This window comes from Helianthus annuus, chromosome 11 (assembly GCF_002127325.2).
Source record: "Helianthus annuus cultivar XRQ/B chromosome 11, HanXRQr2.0-SUNRISE, whole genome shotgun sequence".
NCBI lineage: Eukaryota > Viridiplantae > Streptophyta > Magnoliopsida > Asterales > Asteraceae > Helianthus > Helianthus annuus.
This window is the reverse complement of record NC_035443.2, coordinates 66,655,458-66,671,102: the sequence shown is the minus strand read 5'-3', so window position 1 is coordinate 66,671,102 and position 15,645 is coordinate 66,655,458. Positions and strand designations below refer to the sequence as shown.

Sequence of the window (15,645 nt, the reverse complement as noted above, 5' to 3'; positions counted from 1 at the left end):
CAATCCATGACTGGTGGTCATGTTACTACTCACAGTGTAGTAACAAATTTTGTATACAAAACCCCAACATAATGACGATAATTGCAGAATACAAATACTCAATCACTGTTGAATATAATTTAAAATATTGAAGTTTTGTAAAAATAGTTTACAACAAGGTTTCACAAAAAGAGGATTACTCATATTGCAAGTTTAGATAATACTAAGGCTTCCTGAGAATCTCCTGGTTATTATCTAGTAAATCAAATAATGCACACGTGTTAGTAAAATAACCCAATTCAAATTAACCATACAACTCGAGACAAATTTCCAATGATTGAGTCGGGCGGAGCCGACATGCATTACGAAAATTCTAAATCAATCGGTGTACACACGAGACAGAATTCTAATGACTGCGCCGGACAGAGCCGACATGCATTACGGAATCCTAAGTCGATCGTGTAGGGTAATAGCAGGGTTATAGTACTTACAACGAGGCAGAGGTTCGCTATATAGTGGGTATTATGCTCGGGCAGAAATTCTACTATCAGAGAAAGAGAAATTGAGAGAGAAAAGAAAACTGAAACGATTGATAAATGAACCTTGACCCCCCTTTTATAGGCTGATCGGCGCCCCGCGACAGCCATAGCCTTGGCCTTCGCGGCCCGCGAGGTTCGAAAATGCGGTTGTAGCTTCGCTGAGTCATCGAGTAGGTATGCTAAGTCATGTGCCACGTGGCACTATGACTTGTCCAGCAAACAAGAGCAGTCGCGACCCGCGACAGACCGGGGTGGTCTCCGTAGCGCCCCGCGAGCGATTGGTGGATCTTGTTTTTGTTGATTTTTACAAGCATAGAGGTATAACGGGTTCGGTTTTCACGTACAGGGTATATTTAGGGACATTTAGGAGTGTCCTAGATATTTTTAGGAGGGATGTTATATTGATTGTTATTGGAAACCCACTTATGTTTTTCTTTAAACACCCACAAGTAACATTAATATTATTTAGTTCTTGTTTACTTCATCCTTTCTCATTTGTTAGAAAAATTCGTAAAAGCATTTTTTATTTTTAACCCCAACATTTTTCCACTTTTAACTTTGTTCTCTTATAGTTTTCATCTTTTACATTTTTATTCGGTTATCATTACGGTCTAAATTTTAGGAGTTAAGATGCTGCAATGTGCGTACGTGGTTCAACATTTTTACGTATGTTTATCCGGTTTAATGTTCCCATCGCAACGTACGGGTCCTAAGTCAACTCAGTAATTCTTTTATATGTTTTATTTTTCGGTTTAAATTTTACGCATTAACACACCATCGTGGTTCAACGTTTTTTACGTATACTTTCGTTCATTCTAACTCTAAATACTAAAGCATGAAACTTACTGTTACGCTAGATTTTTTTCAAGCTTTCATGTACCCACATAACGCAAGGCCTTAACACTAGATAAACAATGACTATTAAAACAATTATAATTATAATAAAAATATTTTAAACTATTAACTTTTAATTTTAAAGACGTGAACACTATAAACTATTAAAACAATTATAATTATGATAAATATTTTTCTGGACATTCAACGTTGAAAGTTAAAGGCAATTGTAGTAAAAATAGGTGTTGACTCATTGATCGAAGACTTGTTTCTTTAAAAGTTAAAACCTTTCACGTGGCTTGTTTCACACCTCATCTTCTTTACTCAAATCACTCAAACCTTCCTCTAATAATTCATAGTTAGAGCACACGGAGTGGTCCGTTATACCACCCTGATCACGCGTGAAACAATCACGGAACACCGCCGCCGGTAAGTGTATAACGCGTTATTTTTGTAACGCGTGGAGTGTATAACGCGTTGAAATGTGGTCGATTTTTTAACGTCGGTATATATCCGTTGAATAACGGTCACATTTTATAAAAAAAAACCTTTAAACCTTTATATATTTCTACACACAACATAAATCCATTTCACACAATTTTTATATCTTTCTCAAATGGAATTCCCTACAGATTCGACGTTTCCGATGTCTAGCGATAGTGATACCGAGTCGTCTTCCGACAAGCGAGGAATGGTTTCAAGAAGGTTACGATGCGAGGGGCAAACCAAGTTTCACGCCGATACAAAAATGCACGTCCGCCATTTGCCAACTAGTGACAGGTAACCCTCCCGATCAATATGATGAATACCTAGCTATGTCGGAAAGAACTTCACGTGAATGTTTGCAATTTTTTTGCAACGCGGTCATTAAGTTGTATGCGAACGAGTTTTTACGTAAACCGACGAGCCACGACATCTCACGTATTTATGCCGCACATGAAGCTAGATGGCATTTTCCCGGGAGGCTCGGTGGCATCGATTGTACACATATCGAGAGGAAAAATTGTCCAAGAGAGTTGCGAGGGGCGTATGTTAGGGGAGACATCAAAAGACCAACCATCATACTAGAAGCGGTGGCGACGAATGATTTATGGATTTGGCATTCATATTTTGGTGTTCCAGGTTCAAACAACGACATCAATGTGTTGCACACGTCGCCATTGTTCCAAAGCGTAACGGATGGTACCGCACCTTCCTCTCCTTTCTATGTTAACGGTCGACATTACAGACGAGGCTTTTTTCTTGTGGATGGTATCTACCCGTCTTGGTCTGTTTTTTTGAAAGCTCCCTCATTTCATGTCGAGGCTAAAGAAAAAGCGTTCAAAAAATTGCAAGAATCGGCAAGAGAAGATGTTGAGAGGACATTTGGTGTTTTAAAGGGTAGATGAGGTATACTACACCAACCGGTTCGTGCGACGAGCAAGAAATCAATACATAGCATAGTGTATGCATGTATCATATTGCACAATATGCTGATCAAACAAGACGGACGTGCAATATCCCCGGATTGGGTGCCGGATCCTCCTACACAAGTTCAAGTTTCACAAGATATCCATCTACAATTGCGTAACGAAGAAACTCACTTTCAGTTGAGATACGATTTAATCGAACTAGTAGGTTCTCTAGGTTTGGAGTTTCATGATCGAGGAGTAGGTTTTTTTTTTTTTTTTTTTAAATTGTATGTTTCTAGTATGTTAGATTGAAGTAGTATGTTTTAAATTTAATGAAATTTTTAATTTTAGTGTTTTATTATTAATTTCTAATTTAAAATAAAAAAATAAAAAAAATTAGTGAAATTTATAATTTAGTGTTTTAAAATAAAATTAAAAATTTCTAATTTTAAAATGAAAATTAAAAAAATTTGGGAGTGATAGAATTCCATCACTAGTGATACCCCCCCCCCTACATTTCTATCACTAGTGATAGAATATTGGGTGATGACATGGCATGAGTTGATTGGATAGTTGGAGTGATAGAAATCTATCACTAGTGACCACCCCTCCTCCCCTTATACATTTGTTTCACACCTCATCTTCTTTACTCAAGTCACTCAAACCTTCCTCTAATAATTCATAGTTATACATGGTTGTTCTCACTGAACATGAATCTTTACCTGGATCCTCATCTTCATCATCAGCTCATGATCATAATCAGAGATATGATATATTTTTAAGTTTCAGAGGTGCCGACACTCGTAATGGTTTCACTGATCACCTCTACAACACCCTTTTGGAAGCCGGTATTAACACGTTTTTGGATGATGAAGAGATTGAAACTGGAGAGCCACTGAAACCAGAACTGGAGAGTGCGATTAAGTCATCCAGAGCTTCTATTATTGTGCTGTCCAAGAATTATGCTTCCTCCACATGGTGCCTAGATGAATTGGTATTAATCCTTGAGCAACAGAGGAGCTTTAACCAAATTGTTATCCCCATCTTCTATGATGTGGAGCCCACGGATGTCAGGAAGCAACAAAGCAGCTTAGGGGAAGCAATGTCGAAGCATAAAGAGAGGATGGAGCTGGAAACCAATGCACAGAAAAGAAGTGAACGGGGTCGAAAGATGGAGTTATGGGAGAGGGCACTCACACAAGTTGCTGATTTAAAAGGACAAGTTGCAAATGGCAGGTAAATCACTTACTTAAATTACTTAGATGTCAAGCTATTAGAATCTTTTCATTACACAACAAAATTCTGTACATGCTAATTGATGAAGCATCATTTAGCATTGACATAAAGACAGACATATAAACATTCTGTACTTGGTACACGTATGACACGTTTTTAGACCATGGGGTATGGTTCCCCCTTCTCCCATGGCCACCTAGGCTCCACATCACCTTCTAGTCCACATCATCACTACTCCCCCATATGTTGGGTGTGGTTCCCTTCATTCCCCTTTCCCCTTCCATCACAACATCACCTTCATTCTCTTCGGGACGATCGGGAAGGAGTTATCGAGTGCACCGATCACCGCTCCAGGGGGGGGGGTGTTCCCGATCGGGGAAGACCTCCACATCAGCCTCCCGATCCTTTCTCCCGAACCACACCCCCACGTCTTATAACAATAGATTTAACGTGGATCCATATTTAAATTATTCTTCTTTTTTCTAATTTTAAAAGAGGTGGGGTTTCTGGGGTCTTATTTATTATGCATTTAATAATCAGGGTATTTTGATTCTTTCATGAAAACTAATAGAAAAATGTAACATAAAAGGTGTAAAAATTAAAATCATAATAGACTTAAATAGTTAGTGAAAACAGAGGGACTGACATGTACAAGTTGATTTAAGAGAGAGACGCAAAGGATTTTTGGTTTCGATCTTCTATTATCAGGTTGTCTAGTTTTCACATTGCTATTTCATATTTCTCATTTAGTGATCAATTCTCAGGAAGGAGACAAAGCTGATTGAAGAAGTTGTTACGAACATCCATCGTAGATTAGGTGGACCCTTAAGTAATACTCTACCATCCCTTACGGGGAGGAACCATGACATTGAATTCATTAATTCGTGGTTGACAGATGGATCCTGTCATACTGTTGACATTCTTACAATTGTAGGCATCAGTGGGATTGGAAAAACATCTTTGGCTAAGTATGTTTTCATGTTACCCTTTGGTAAATTCCAGAAAAGCAGCTTTATCGAAGGTATCAATACAAGATGTGAAGAACGCCATAATGGATTGCTTGATTTACAAAAGCAACTTCACGGAGACATTTCAAAAAAAACTCGACTTACATGTTAATGATGTCAACGAGTACACCTCTAAAATTGAGGATGTGTTATCTCGTAAAAAGGTGTTTATAGTGTTTGATGACATTGGTAGTCTTGACCAGCTGAACGCTTTACATGGAAAAAAAGGTTTACATCCAGGAAGCAAAATCATTATTACAACCAAGGATTCATCTTTAACAGAAAGGTGTGACTTATTCAAGACACAAGTTCATCCCAAGCATACTGAGGTCTTACTTGATGGGTTAGATGAGTATGAATCACTAAAGTTATTATGCATTCATGCATTCCAGAGCCATACGCCCAAAGAAGGTTATAAAGATGTCTCAATAGAGCTTGCGAAATATTGTGATGGACATCCATTGGCTCTAGAAGTTCTGGTGGGTCTCTACATAAGCGAGATGTAGCATATTGGGAAGAGCGCATAAAGGGGCTAAAGAAAGAACCTCTTTCTGGTATAGAAAAGGCAAAAAGGGCATTACAATTAAGCTTTGACACTTTGTCATCCGAAAATGATAAGGAGCTGTTTAAGCATATTGCTTGTTTCTTTGTGGGAGAAGATAGGGATCTGACTGAAACAATATTAAAAACATGTGCTATAAACACAACATCTGGGATTACAAATCTCTGTTGCCCAGAATCTTGATAACGAACAATGAATATCACAATGAACGAATAAACGTAAACTAACCTTTATTTCTGAATAAATACAAATCGTGAATATGTACAAGTGAATGAATGAGAGTAGCAATTACAAATGAAATCAATCTATCCTATTTATAGTTTCCTACGGGTACGAGTGAATAGACGTGTCTCTTCGTGAAAAGTCATGTCTCTTGGATGTGTGGTTGTGATTGGAACTTGAAAAGGTGTGTTGATGTCGTCCGCATGATCAACAGTCGCGTCCTTTCCTTGTTGCCTTGATACCGGTTCGGAAATGGTGTGTGTAGGAGACACACCCATTCGGTTATTGAGGGAAGTTTCAAACTTCCATCTTGTCAACTTTGGTCCTTCAACTTTGTAACCGCCACTTAATAATAAATCTAAACTATCTATCTACTAATTACATAATGAACCCTAATACTTATATAGGATGTGAAGAGATTATGTTTTCATTCACCCCCCTAATCTCGAACATCCTTAAGTTGCACCTTGATCTTTCTCCATGTCTTGCTTGCCATCCTGCACTTCTCCATTTTTATCATGAGCATGTTGTAGTAGATCGTTGCAGTCTTCTTTGATTGCCATTAGTAGAGTTGGTTCCTCGTCTTCCTGTACTAGATTTGTTTCTTCTTCTCTTTGGTTTGACTCAGGACAATCTGAGGCATAATGACCAAACTTTTGGCAATTGTAGCATTTTATCTTGCTTAAATCCTTCCCGAACTTCCTTTGGTTGCTTCTACTCTTGTAAGCATCATGTGATGAATCTTCATCATCTTCTTCTTGTTGTTGTTTGAACTTTCCATCACGCCACTTGCCTTGTGATGAACTGAACCATCCTTGTCCATTCTTCCCAAAACGCCTTCCACGACCATAGTTCTTGTCGCGTCGCGTATACATAAGTTTTTCTTGATTATATACCGGGTTTTCATCCACCAAACCGGTCCTTTCTTCATAGGCTTTCAATCTTCCAATTGTCTCGTCTAGCGTCGTTGTTTCTAAATCAGCGAATTGTTCAATGGTTGCAACAATTTGAACGAACCTTTTTGGTACAGAACTCAGAAGTTTCCGTACTAAAGTTGGTTGATCAAAAGTTGATCCAAGACCACTTGCCCTCGTGACAATGCTATTTAGTCTTGCAGTGAACGAATCGATAGTGTCTTCCTCTTTCATTTTTAACATCTCAAACTCTGTTTTGAGCGTTTGAAGACGTGCCTTTTGCACTCGATCTGCACCGACGTGTCTAGTCTTTAATGCATCCCAAATTTCTTTTGCACTCTTGCAACTTGCAACTTGTATTATCATATCTTCCGGTAGTGCTTGAAATAAATAAGCGGTCGCCATCATATCCTTCTTTTCATCCGCTTGCGTATTTTCTTTTGGTTCTATCATTTCCCATAATCCGTTTGCCCTCAAAATGGTTTTTATACGGATCGCCCATACCGTATAATTTGTAGACTTTAAAATAGGACACTCAAACTGGGAGAACGAACTACCCTCTCTAATTACTACCGCGTTTGACGGAGAGGCTCCTCCCGAATCCGCCATAATTTCCTTTCGAACAATTTTCACTTTCTATACTTTGGTTTTCTCCTAAAACCGAAGTCTATGATTCCCAAAAAATTCACACTAACTTTCTAACGGAATCAAACCAATTTCTAAATCTTATATAAATTCCAGAAAAAAATAGAACGTAGAACCTGGAATTTGCGAACCGACCGACTTCTCTTATCGCGATTCTCCGCACGGTTTCTGACTTTTCTTAACAACCCTCTTGGCTGCGTTTTTTTTTCTTCCTTCTTGATTCGCGACTCTCTAAATACAAACCAAAAAATCAGCCCCAAACCCGCTTGATTTGCGACAAAACTTCTCAACCGAACACTCTCTTGATGCTTTGATATCACAAACCTTCTCAGATTTTTGTGTCTTTTGCAAACTTCAAACAACCCAAACTTCTCAGATTTGCGATTGCTTCTTCAAACCTTAAACCGGAATACAAACTTCTCAGATTTGCTTCCGTCTTCTTAACCCGAATCGTAGCCTCTTGCCGTGATTTGAATTAACAAAAAACTCAGAATCTGAACACCCTCAGTGATGATCAGATAAAAAATCGAACACCCTCCTGATGAACGATTAATGAATGAACAACAATCGTACCCGCTTGATGCGATTGATGTTAAAACTTAACAAAGAACAACCCAATCAACGCCTCCTGCGTGATCAGAATTGTTAGGGAATTCAACCACCCGCCTGATGACTGTCTTCCCGAAACGAATTTGAGCCCTAGGCTCTGATACCACTGTTGCCCAGAATCTTGATAACGAACAATGAATATCACAATGAACGAATAAACGTAAACTAACCTTTATTTCTGAATAAATACAAATCGTGAATATGTACAAGTGAATGAATGAGAGTAGCAATTACAAATGAAATCAATCTATCCTATTTATAGTTTCCTACGGGTACGAGTGAATAGACGTGTCTCTTCGTGAAAAGTCATGTCTCTTGGATGTGTGGTTGTGATTGGAACTTGAAAAGGTGTGTTGATGTCGTCCGCATGATCAACAGTCGCGTCCTTTCCTTGTTGCCTTGATACCGGTTCGGAAATGGTGTGTGTAGGAGACACACCCATTCGGTTATTGAGGGAAGTTTCAAACTTCCATCTTGTCAACTTTGGTCCTTCAACTTTGTAACCGCCACTTAATAATAAATCTAAACTATCTATCTACTAATTACATAATGAACCCTAATACTTATATAGGATGTGAAGAGATTATGTTTTCAATCTCATGGAAAAATGCTTTCTTCGTATTAGATGGAATAATAAATTGTTGATGCATTCATTGATTCAAGAGATGGGAAGAGATTTAGTACGTTAAGAATCACTTAACAAGCCATGGGAGAGGAGTCGATTATGGTGTCACGAGGAGTCATTCGATGTGTTGAAACGAAGAAAAGTAAGAGGCCATTTATATTAAAGTAGTAATGCATGTTCTGAGTATTATTATTGTCTATATACATGTATATAACCTTTATATATTATTTTGTTTGTATTCCTTTTCTTCGTAGGGAACCCAAAATACTCTAGGCCTTGCCCTTGACATGAGGATGCTTGACAAAAAGAAGTTGCGTGGATCATTTGAGCTGAAAACAGAGTCATTTAGTCAGATGAATAATCTAAAGCTACTACAACTCCATTATGTGCAATTAAATGAGTGTTTCCGCAATTTTCCAGAGGAGAGGCGTTAAGATGGTTGTCTATGCATGGGTTCCCTTCAAAGTCTATTCATTTAGACCTACCAATGGAGAATTTGGTTGTTCTTGACATGTCTTGCAGCAATATTGAATCTTTTGACATGTCATACAGCGATCCACAACCACCTGCGAAGAAGCAAAAGGTAAGATTTTAGATATTTGTATATGAGATTCCGAATAATCAATAATCCGCTTGGATAAACTTTGAATGGTGATGATAAAGCTATTACAATGTAGTATTTTAACCCAAGAATTTCCTAGGCTTACATGTAATCACAATCAGATGATTCAGATTCACACTCAGGTCTTAGGTATAAAACCAAACACCGACACTAGGATCCTATGGTCTCACGTAAATTTCAATAATTTAACTTGACTGATGACACTAGAATCGCCACACAAGATAACGCTTATTATTCTTTCATATTGAGTAAATGCATGTTTTACTTATTTTAACTTATCTCTGTTTCACCAGTTGGTTGGATCATGCTCAAAACATGAACCATTGCTTGGATCATTGAAGATTCTAAATCTGAGTTTCTGTGAACATGTCAACAGCTTCATAGTGTTGGTGGTTTTTTTGAACTACCTGCACTTGAGAAGTTAATAGTTAGAAACTGCATAAGTTTGATAGAGGTGTGTGAATCAGTCGAGCAATGTGTTGAACTTGTCCACATTGATCTTGAAGATCAAAGAATAATCAAGTCCATCCGAATGAATCCGGTTTTGGGCCGGTAGTTATTTATGTTTATTAGTTTTTGCTTAATGGGTCAAAACAGTTTACTGTTTTATTATTTGTGTTTAGAACTTGGGCCGGAGGCCACGTGATGTATATGGGTCAAACAATTAGTAGTCCAGTAGGTTTAAAGGTTTGGGTCATATGAGGTTTGGGCCATGTTACATGAACCGGCGTGAGTGAGAAGGTATAACCGCTTATACGGTTATTGAGGGAAGAGACGTACCCCTCTGTTGATCGTCGCACCCTTTCACTCACACCTATTCGTTCGGTATAAATACTTGGCTACATCCTCATTCTATGATATATCTGTAATGAAAGTTTATGTTTGTTAGAACTCAAGTTCGTTCAGATTTGTTTACGGTTAGTGTTATTATCATTCAGCAAGTTCTGTTAGTTTGATTCATGATGAAGTATTGTAAAGGTTGTGGTTTGTTCGAAAGTGATTGTGTATGTGGTCACAACTCAATCCATTCCGACTGGTCCTGGGTTTCCGATGACGATGATACCAACATTGTTATCAGAGCCAAAGGTTTAACAGGAACAGGAAAGGGTTGTGACAATGATGGAAACCATTTACGAGGAGACAAGGGAAAATCGGTTGAGACCGACTACGGTGTAGATGTTGTTCGTAGTGGAAAGTGCGGCCGAGCGGCGGAAGAGATGAATGAGTACGCGTAGGGGAAGCCAACCATACGAACCGGGAAGTCACCGGTGAAGAAGTTTCCAAAGAAAATGGTTCCAAAAGGGTTTGTGAAGAAGTCCGGGATGAAGGCAAGTGCACCGGTGGGAAGACCAAGGAAACCGGGAATCCGTTGCTTCAAGTGCAAGCAATTTGGTCATATCGCCTCGATTTGCCCAAGTAAGTATGTTAATTTATCGCCATTACCGGTTGAAAGTGATTATATGGTTAAGGATACATGTGGCAGTAAATGGGATTCGATTTGGGTTGTTGATCCTACATACAAAACACACATGACGGGAAACTGGAATGTGTTCAAATGTTTCAAAAGGCATTTTGGGTTAGTGACAAACGAGAATAGGAAGGATTTCTCGTTTGTGCATGGTATTGGAGAAGTTAGAGTCCCGGTGGATGGTAAAGACAAAACAATCCCATGTGTAAGTTACGCTCCTAGTCTAGACAAGAACGTGTTAAGTCTAGAACAACTGTTGTTTCAAGGAATTGAAACAATTACAATGGGGGATACATGTTTACTAAAGAAGATGTTTGGAAGTCGCTCGAAAGGGTTTGATATTTATGAAGATAAGTCGGAGGTCGACTTAGAACAAGATTATCTCAACACGTTTTATGATAATCTTGGTGTTGATAACGGGTACAAGAAAGAAAAGAAGGAATTTAAAGAATGTTTGGAAGACTACTACGAAAGGGAATTCGAAAAGGAAAGGAACAAGAAAAAGGCGTACGGTGAAAGTTCGAGGGCAAGAAAGAAAGATATCGTTTACTCCAAGAAAGCAAAGAAGGCGTTTTTAATATACATCGAAGGTGAAAAGGATAATCCGTATGAGTCAAAAGAAACGCTCCGGGAACGAGCGTTAATTCTTTCACAACTCGAGGAAGACGTTATCGAAAAGAACATGATCATTGAAAGTTGTGTAGAACCGAAAGATCTCATAACTTTGCACGAAGAATTAAAGAATCATCAAAGGTTCTTCGATGCTCCATTCAAAGAGATTTTGATTTGGTTCATTTCAGATTTTCTTGGAATCGTATGTAAAAAGGCAATGCCACCCGAGTTGATTGATGGCCGTGAACTTAGTCTAATCTTGTTACATCGAATTGTAAAGCTTAACGGGGGATTCAAGGAAGTAATGGAAAAGAATTTATGGGATGTGATTGCGGCTAAGTATGGTTATGAGCCGGATGATGCATACGAAGTAAAGGTTGCCAACATTTACTACTTGGAACTAGTCGAATGGTATTTCGACTTCATGAGGAAAGAGCGTGGGAAAAAGGCAAACATCATGGCTGGAAATTCTAACAACAACGGTTGGCTCGAAGATTCAAGTGATGACGAAGTGGTGGTCAAGATAGAGGTCACCAACAACTGCAAGGAGTAATCAAGGCTGAAGATTCGGATGTTCTTGCTTAGGGCGGTGAATGAAGATCAAAGAATAATCAAGTCCATCCGAATGAATCCGGTTTCGGGCCGGTAGTTATTTATGTTTATTAGTTTTTGCTTAATGGGTCAAAATAGTTTACTGTTTTATTATTTGTGTTTAGAACTTGGGCCGGAGGCCACGTGATGTATATGGGTCAAACAATTAGTAGTCCAGTAGGTTTAAAGGTTTGGGACATATGAGGTTTGGGCCATGTTACATGAACCGGCGTGAGTGAGAAGGTATAACCGCTTATACGGTTATTGAGGGAAGAGACGTACCCCTCTATTAATCGTCGCACCCTTTCACTCACACCCATTCGTTCGGTATAAATACTTGGCTCCATCCTCATTCTATAATATATCTGTAATGCAAGTTTATGTTTGTTAGAAGTTCAAGTTTGTTCAGATTTGTTTACGCTTAGTGTTATTATCATTCAGCAAGTTCTGTTAGTTTGATTCATGATGAAGTATTGTAAAGGTTGTGGTTTGTTCGAAAGTGATTGTGTATGTGGTCACAACTCAATCCGTTCTGACTGGTCCTGGGTTTCCGATGACGATGATACCAACAGATCTGAGTTACTGCTACAAGCTTAAAAAGCTTCCAATATCCCTAGGCAAGTTACAAAAGGTTCAAACACTATTGCTAAATGGTTGTAATTTATCTGAATCTGCCATTATGGATTCATCATATCTTAGCATAAGCTCACAAACCACTTCATCAGCCATTATAAGGGAGGCTATACCAAGTGATTACAAGTTCTTTATGACTTTTTTACCAAGCTGGTTGAGAATTTTGTCACTTGTAGATAATAATTTGTCAAACGAATCCTTTCCCATGGATTTGAGTTGTCTAGCCATGTTAAAAGAATTATATCTAGATGGAAATCCAATTGTTTCACTACCGAATTGTGTGGGAACCCTTCCAAGGATTGAGAAACTTAGCATTAACCGCTGTAATGATGTGATATCAGTTGAGCATCTTCCACGTACCCTAAGAGTATTCTCCATGTACACAAATATTCTTCGATCTGCAACTAGGAAAATTAAATTTGATCCAGAACTTCTTCCACTCAAATTAGGAGGAATTCCCTTGTTGGCATCACATTTGCCGGTTGAAATTGAAGGCATAATCAAAATTCAACCAATGGCAGATATTGAGGAAAAGTTATTACCTAGTTTGGGCTGGAAAAGGTCAGACTTTATTAAAGAAGGACACTTGTTAACTCATGACATCCAGGTATCCTCTATTTAATTGTCTCTTTTGTGTGTACAGGTGTATTTTATGAAAGGTGATTAATGTTGTATTTATTTTGCAGATGCATTATGAATTTGGAATATTCAACACCATTTATTGGTGCAAAGGGATGCCGGAGTGGATTAGGTGTAGAAGTTGGGGCTCATCAATATCATTTATCATCCCATCATCTACTAAGAAGCTCCGAGGATTGAATTTCTGTTGTGTGAATTGGCCTCCATTTACAAGTGATTCTTTTTCCATGCCGACGATCAAAACTAGTAATATTACAAAAAAGCAAACCAGGATTTATAATCATTATAGTGGACACGCCTGGGTACGTGGAAAGGAGTGCTTTAGTTGGTTAAGCCATTGGATGTTTGGGCCAAATGAGATGAAAGCTAGTGATAACATTACAATAGAGTGTGACCGTAAAATGGAGTGTGGGGTTGGTGTTGTGTATGATGATGGTAGTATGGAAGAAGAAGAAGAAGAAGAAGAAGAAGAAGAAGAAGAAGAAGAAGAAGAAGAAGAAGAAGAAGAAGAAGAAGAAGAAGAAGAAGAAGAAGAAGAAGAAGAAGAAGAAGAAGAAGAAGAAGAAGAAGAAGAAGAAGAAGAAGAAGAAGATGTGTTGAGTTATTACAAGTCATGGAATCACATCATTGGTGGAGACCTCTCTGCTTTTCAACTTACAACAGGAGAATATTACCTAGGTAACTGGAAATTTACACAGGACTCCCATGAAGAAATTTATGCTCCTTTCATTGGTGAAGAAGGCAGCAATAAGGGTAAATGTCGTCTCTCTATATAACATTTAGCCAAGTCTTGTGTATTACTATGTTTTGTAAGATCATAGCTAAAATAAATAATGTAAAAAAAAATTATCTTTTTTTTTTTCTTTCAGAAAAGGAAGTGATTTTTTAAGCTTTTTCCACAGAGAAGTCTGAAATAGTTGGGTCTCAGGTGCATTTCAACACCTAAACCCCTCTCTGATTACATGATTTAAAACCACACAATGCGAAAAAGATTGAATTTCTTACATTTTATCCATGTAGGCACAGTGTTCACAGTGTTCACAAACGAGTCCAACTGAAATGGCACCTATTGAAGCTCCTTTCATGCCTATGTTCCCACAATGTTTAGGTCAAGAAACGTTTGATGGTCAGGCTCTTGTTCCAGGTATGAGCTCAGATGGAGGTCCAATGGCGAACTTTTACATGCCAATGGTTCCGACATGTCAGCAGGAACCGCACCCAGGTGGAAGCCGTGCCGGTGTTCCTGGGCCGCAAAATCACCAACAACCTGTTGGAATTCCTTGTGATGTTCGAACGTAATTAGGGTTCTGTAGATCTTGGATTGTTCATAAAATGAATTGATAATCATAAACAGATACATTCGGAAGTATATATATGTTTGGAGCGTACATGTGTTAACCGCCCTCAAATTAATAAATAAAACATACTACCCTAATTAACACTTAATCTAATATGTAACATAAATATGTATTATATCTAGCTTATATATATTTAACCATACTTGTCTAACACCCTCCCGTAAGCTAGATCATCAGAGCATCATGCGCAGTAAAGTCTTTAAACGTAAGAAATCCTTTGGCTGCAGTGCTTTGGTCATAATATCTGCTAATTGATCTTTGGTTGCACAGAACATTATTGTTACATCGTCTCTCTTGATCAAGTCTCTTATGAAGTGATATTTGACGCGTATATGCTTGCTCTTGCCGTGATATACTGGATCCTTGGCCAGACATATAGTGGACTTATTATCACAATAAATAGGTATTGGATAATTGCCTTTTCCTTGTAATTCATCTAGTATTCCTTTTAGCCATATTGCTTGACATCCGGCTAAGGTAAGAGCCATATACTCTGCTTCTGTTGAAGATAGAGCAACTACTTTTTGTTTCTTTGATTGCCACGATACAGGTCCTGATCCTAGATGAAAGATGTATCCTGATGTGCTTTTACTATCATCCACATTTCCTGCATAGTCACTATCACTAAATCCTATCAGTTTCTGCTTTCCACCCTTAGAGTATGTAACCCCTTGATCTAGAGTTCCTTTCACATATTTGAGTATACGCTTTGCTGCTTCCCAGTGACTTCGTTTTGGTGCTTCCATAAACCTACTTACTTTACTTACTGCGAACATTATGTCTGGTCTAGTGTTTGTCAGATACATCAGACTCCCTACTAGGCTTCTATACATGCTTTCATCTATGAATTCTTCCGGATCTTCCTTTGATAATTTCAACCCGTATTCCATTGGAGTCGAAACTGTATTGCATTGACTCATTCTATATTTCTCAAGTAAAGTTTTCATATATTTCTTTTGTGATAGGATTATATTGCCATCTTCATACGAAACTTCCATGCCAAGAAAGTAATGTAGTTTTCCCATGTCTGTCATCTCAAATTCCTTCTTCATCTCATTTTTAAACTCAGATATTAACTTCATAGAGTTACTGGCTATGATTAAGTCGTCCACATATAGACATATTACCAGCTTTCCGTCAATGGCATCTCTGATGTACA

General features: G+C 38.3%; 1 protein-coding gene across 1 annotated transcript; it reads left to right on the top strand.

Moving 5' to 3' along the window:
• The first annotated feature begins 3,434 nt into the window (after window positions 1-3,434).
• LOC110876718 (disease resistance protein RPV1-like) lies at window positions 3,435-5,492 on the top strand. Its single transcript, XM_022124880.1, has 2 exons — window positions 3,435-3,979; window positions 4,982-5,492. Exons 1-2 carry the CDS (start codon window positions 3,435-3,437, stop codon window positions 5,490-5,492), a joined length of 1,056 nt encoding a protein of 351 aa, XP_021980572.1.
• The last annotated feature ends 10,153 nt before the right edge of the window (window positions 5,493-15,645 follow it).

Excerpts from the sequence above, each read along its gene's own strand:
- LOC110876718 (XM_022124880.1), top strand. The coding sequence starts at position 3,435 with ATGGTTGTTCTCACTGAACATGAATCTTTACCTGGATCCTCATCTTCA. Across the intron at positions 3,980-4,981 it reads GGACAAGTTGCAAATGGCAG|AAAAGCAGCTTTATCGAAGG; the intron begins GTAAATCACTTA and ends GGTAAATTCCAG.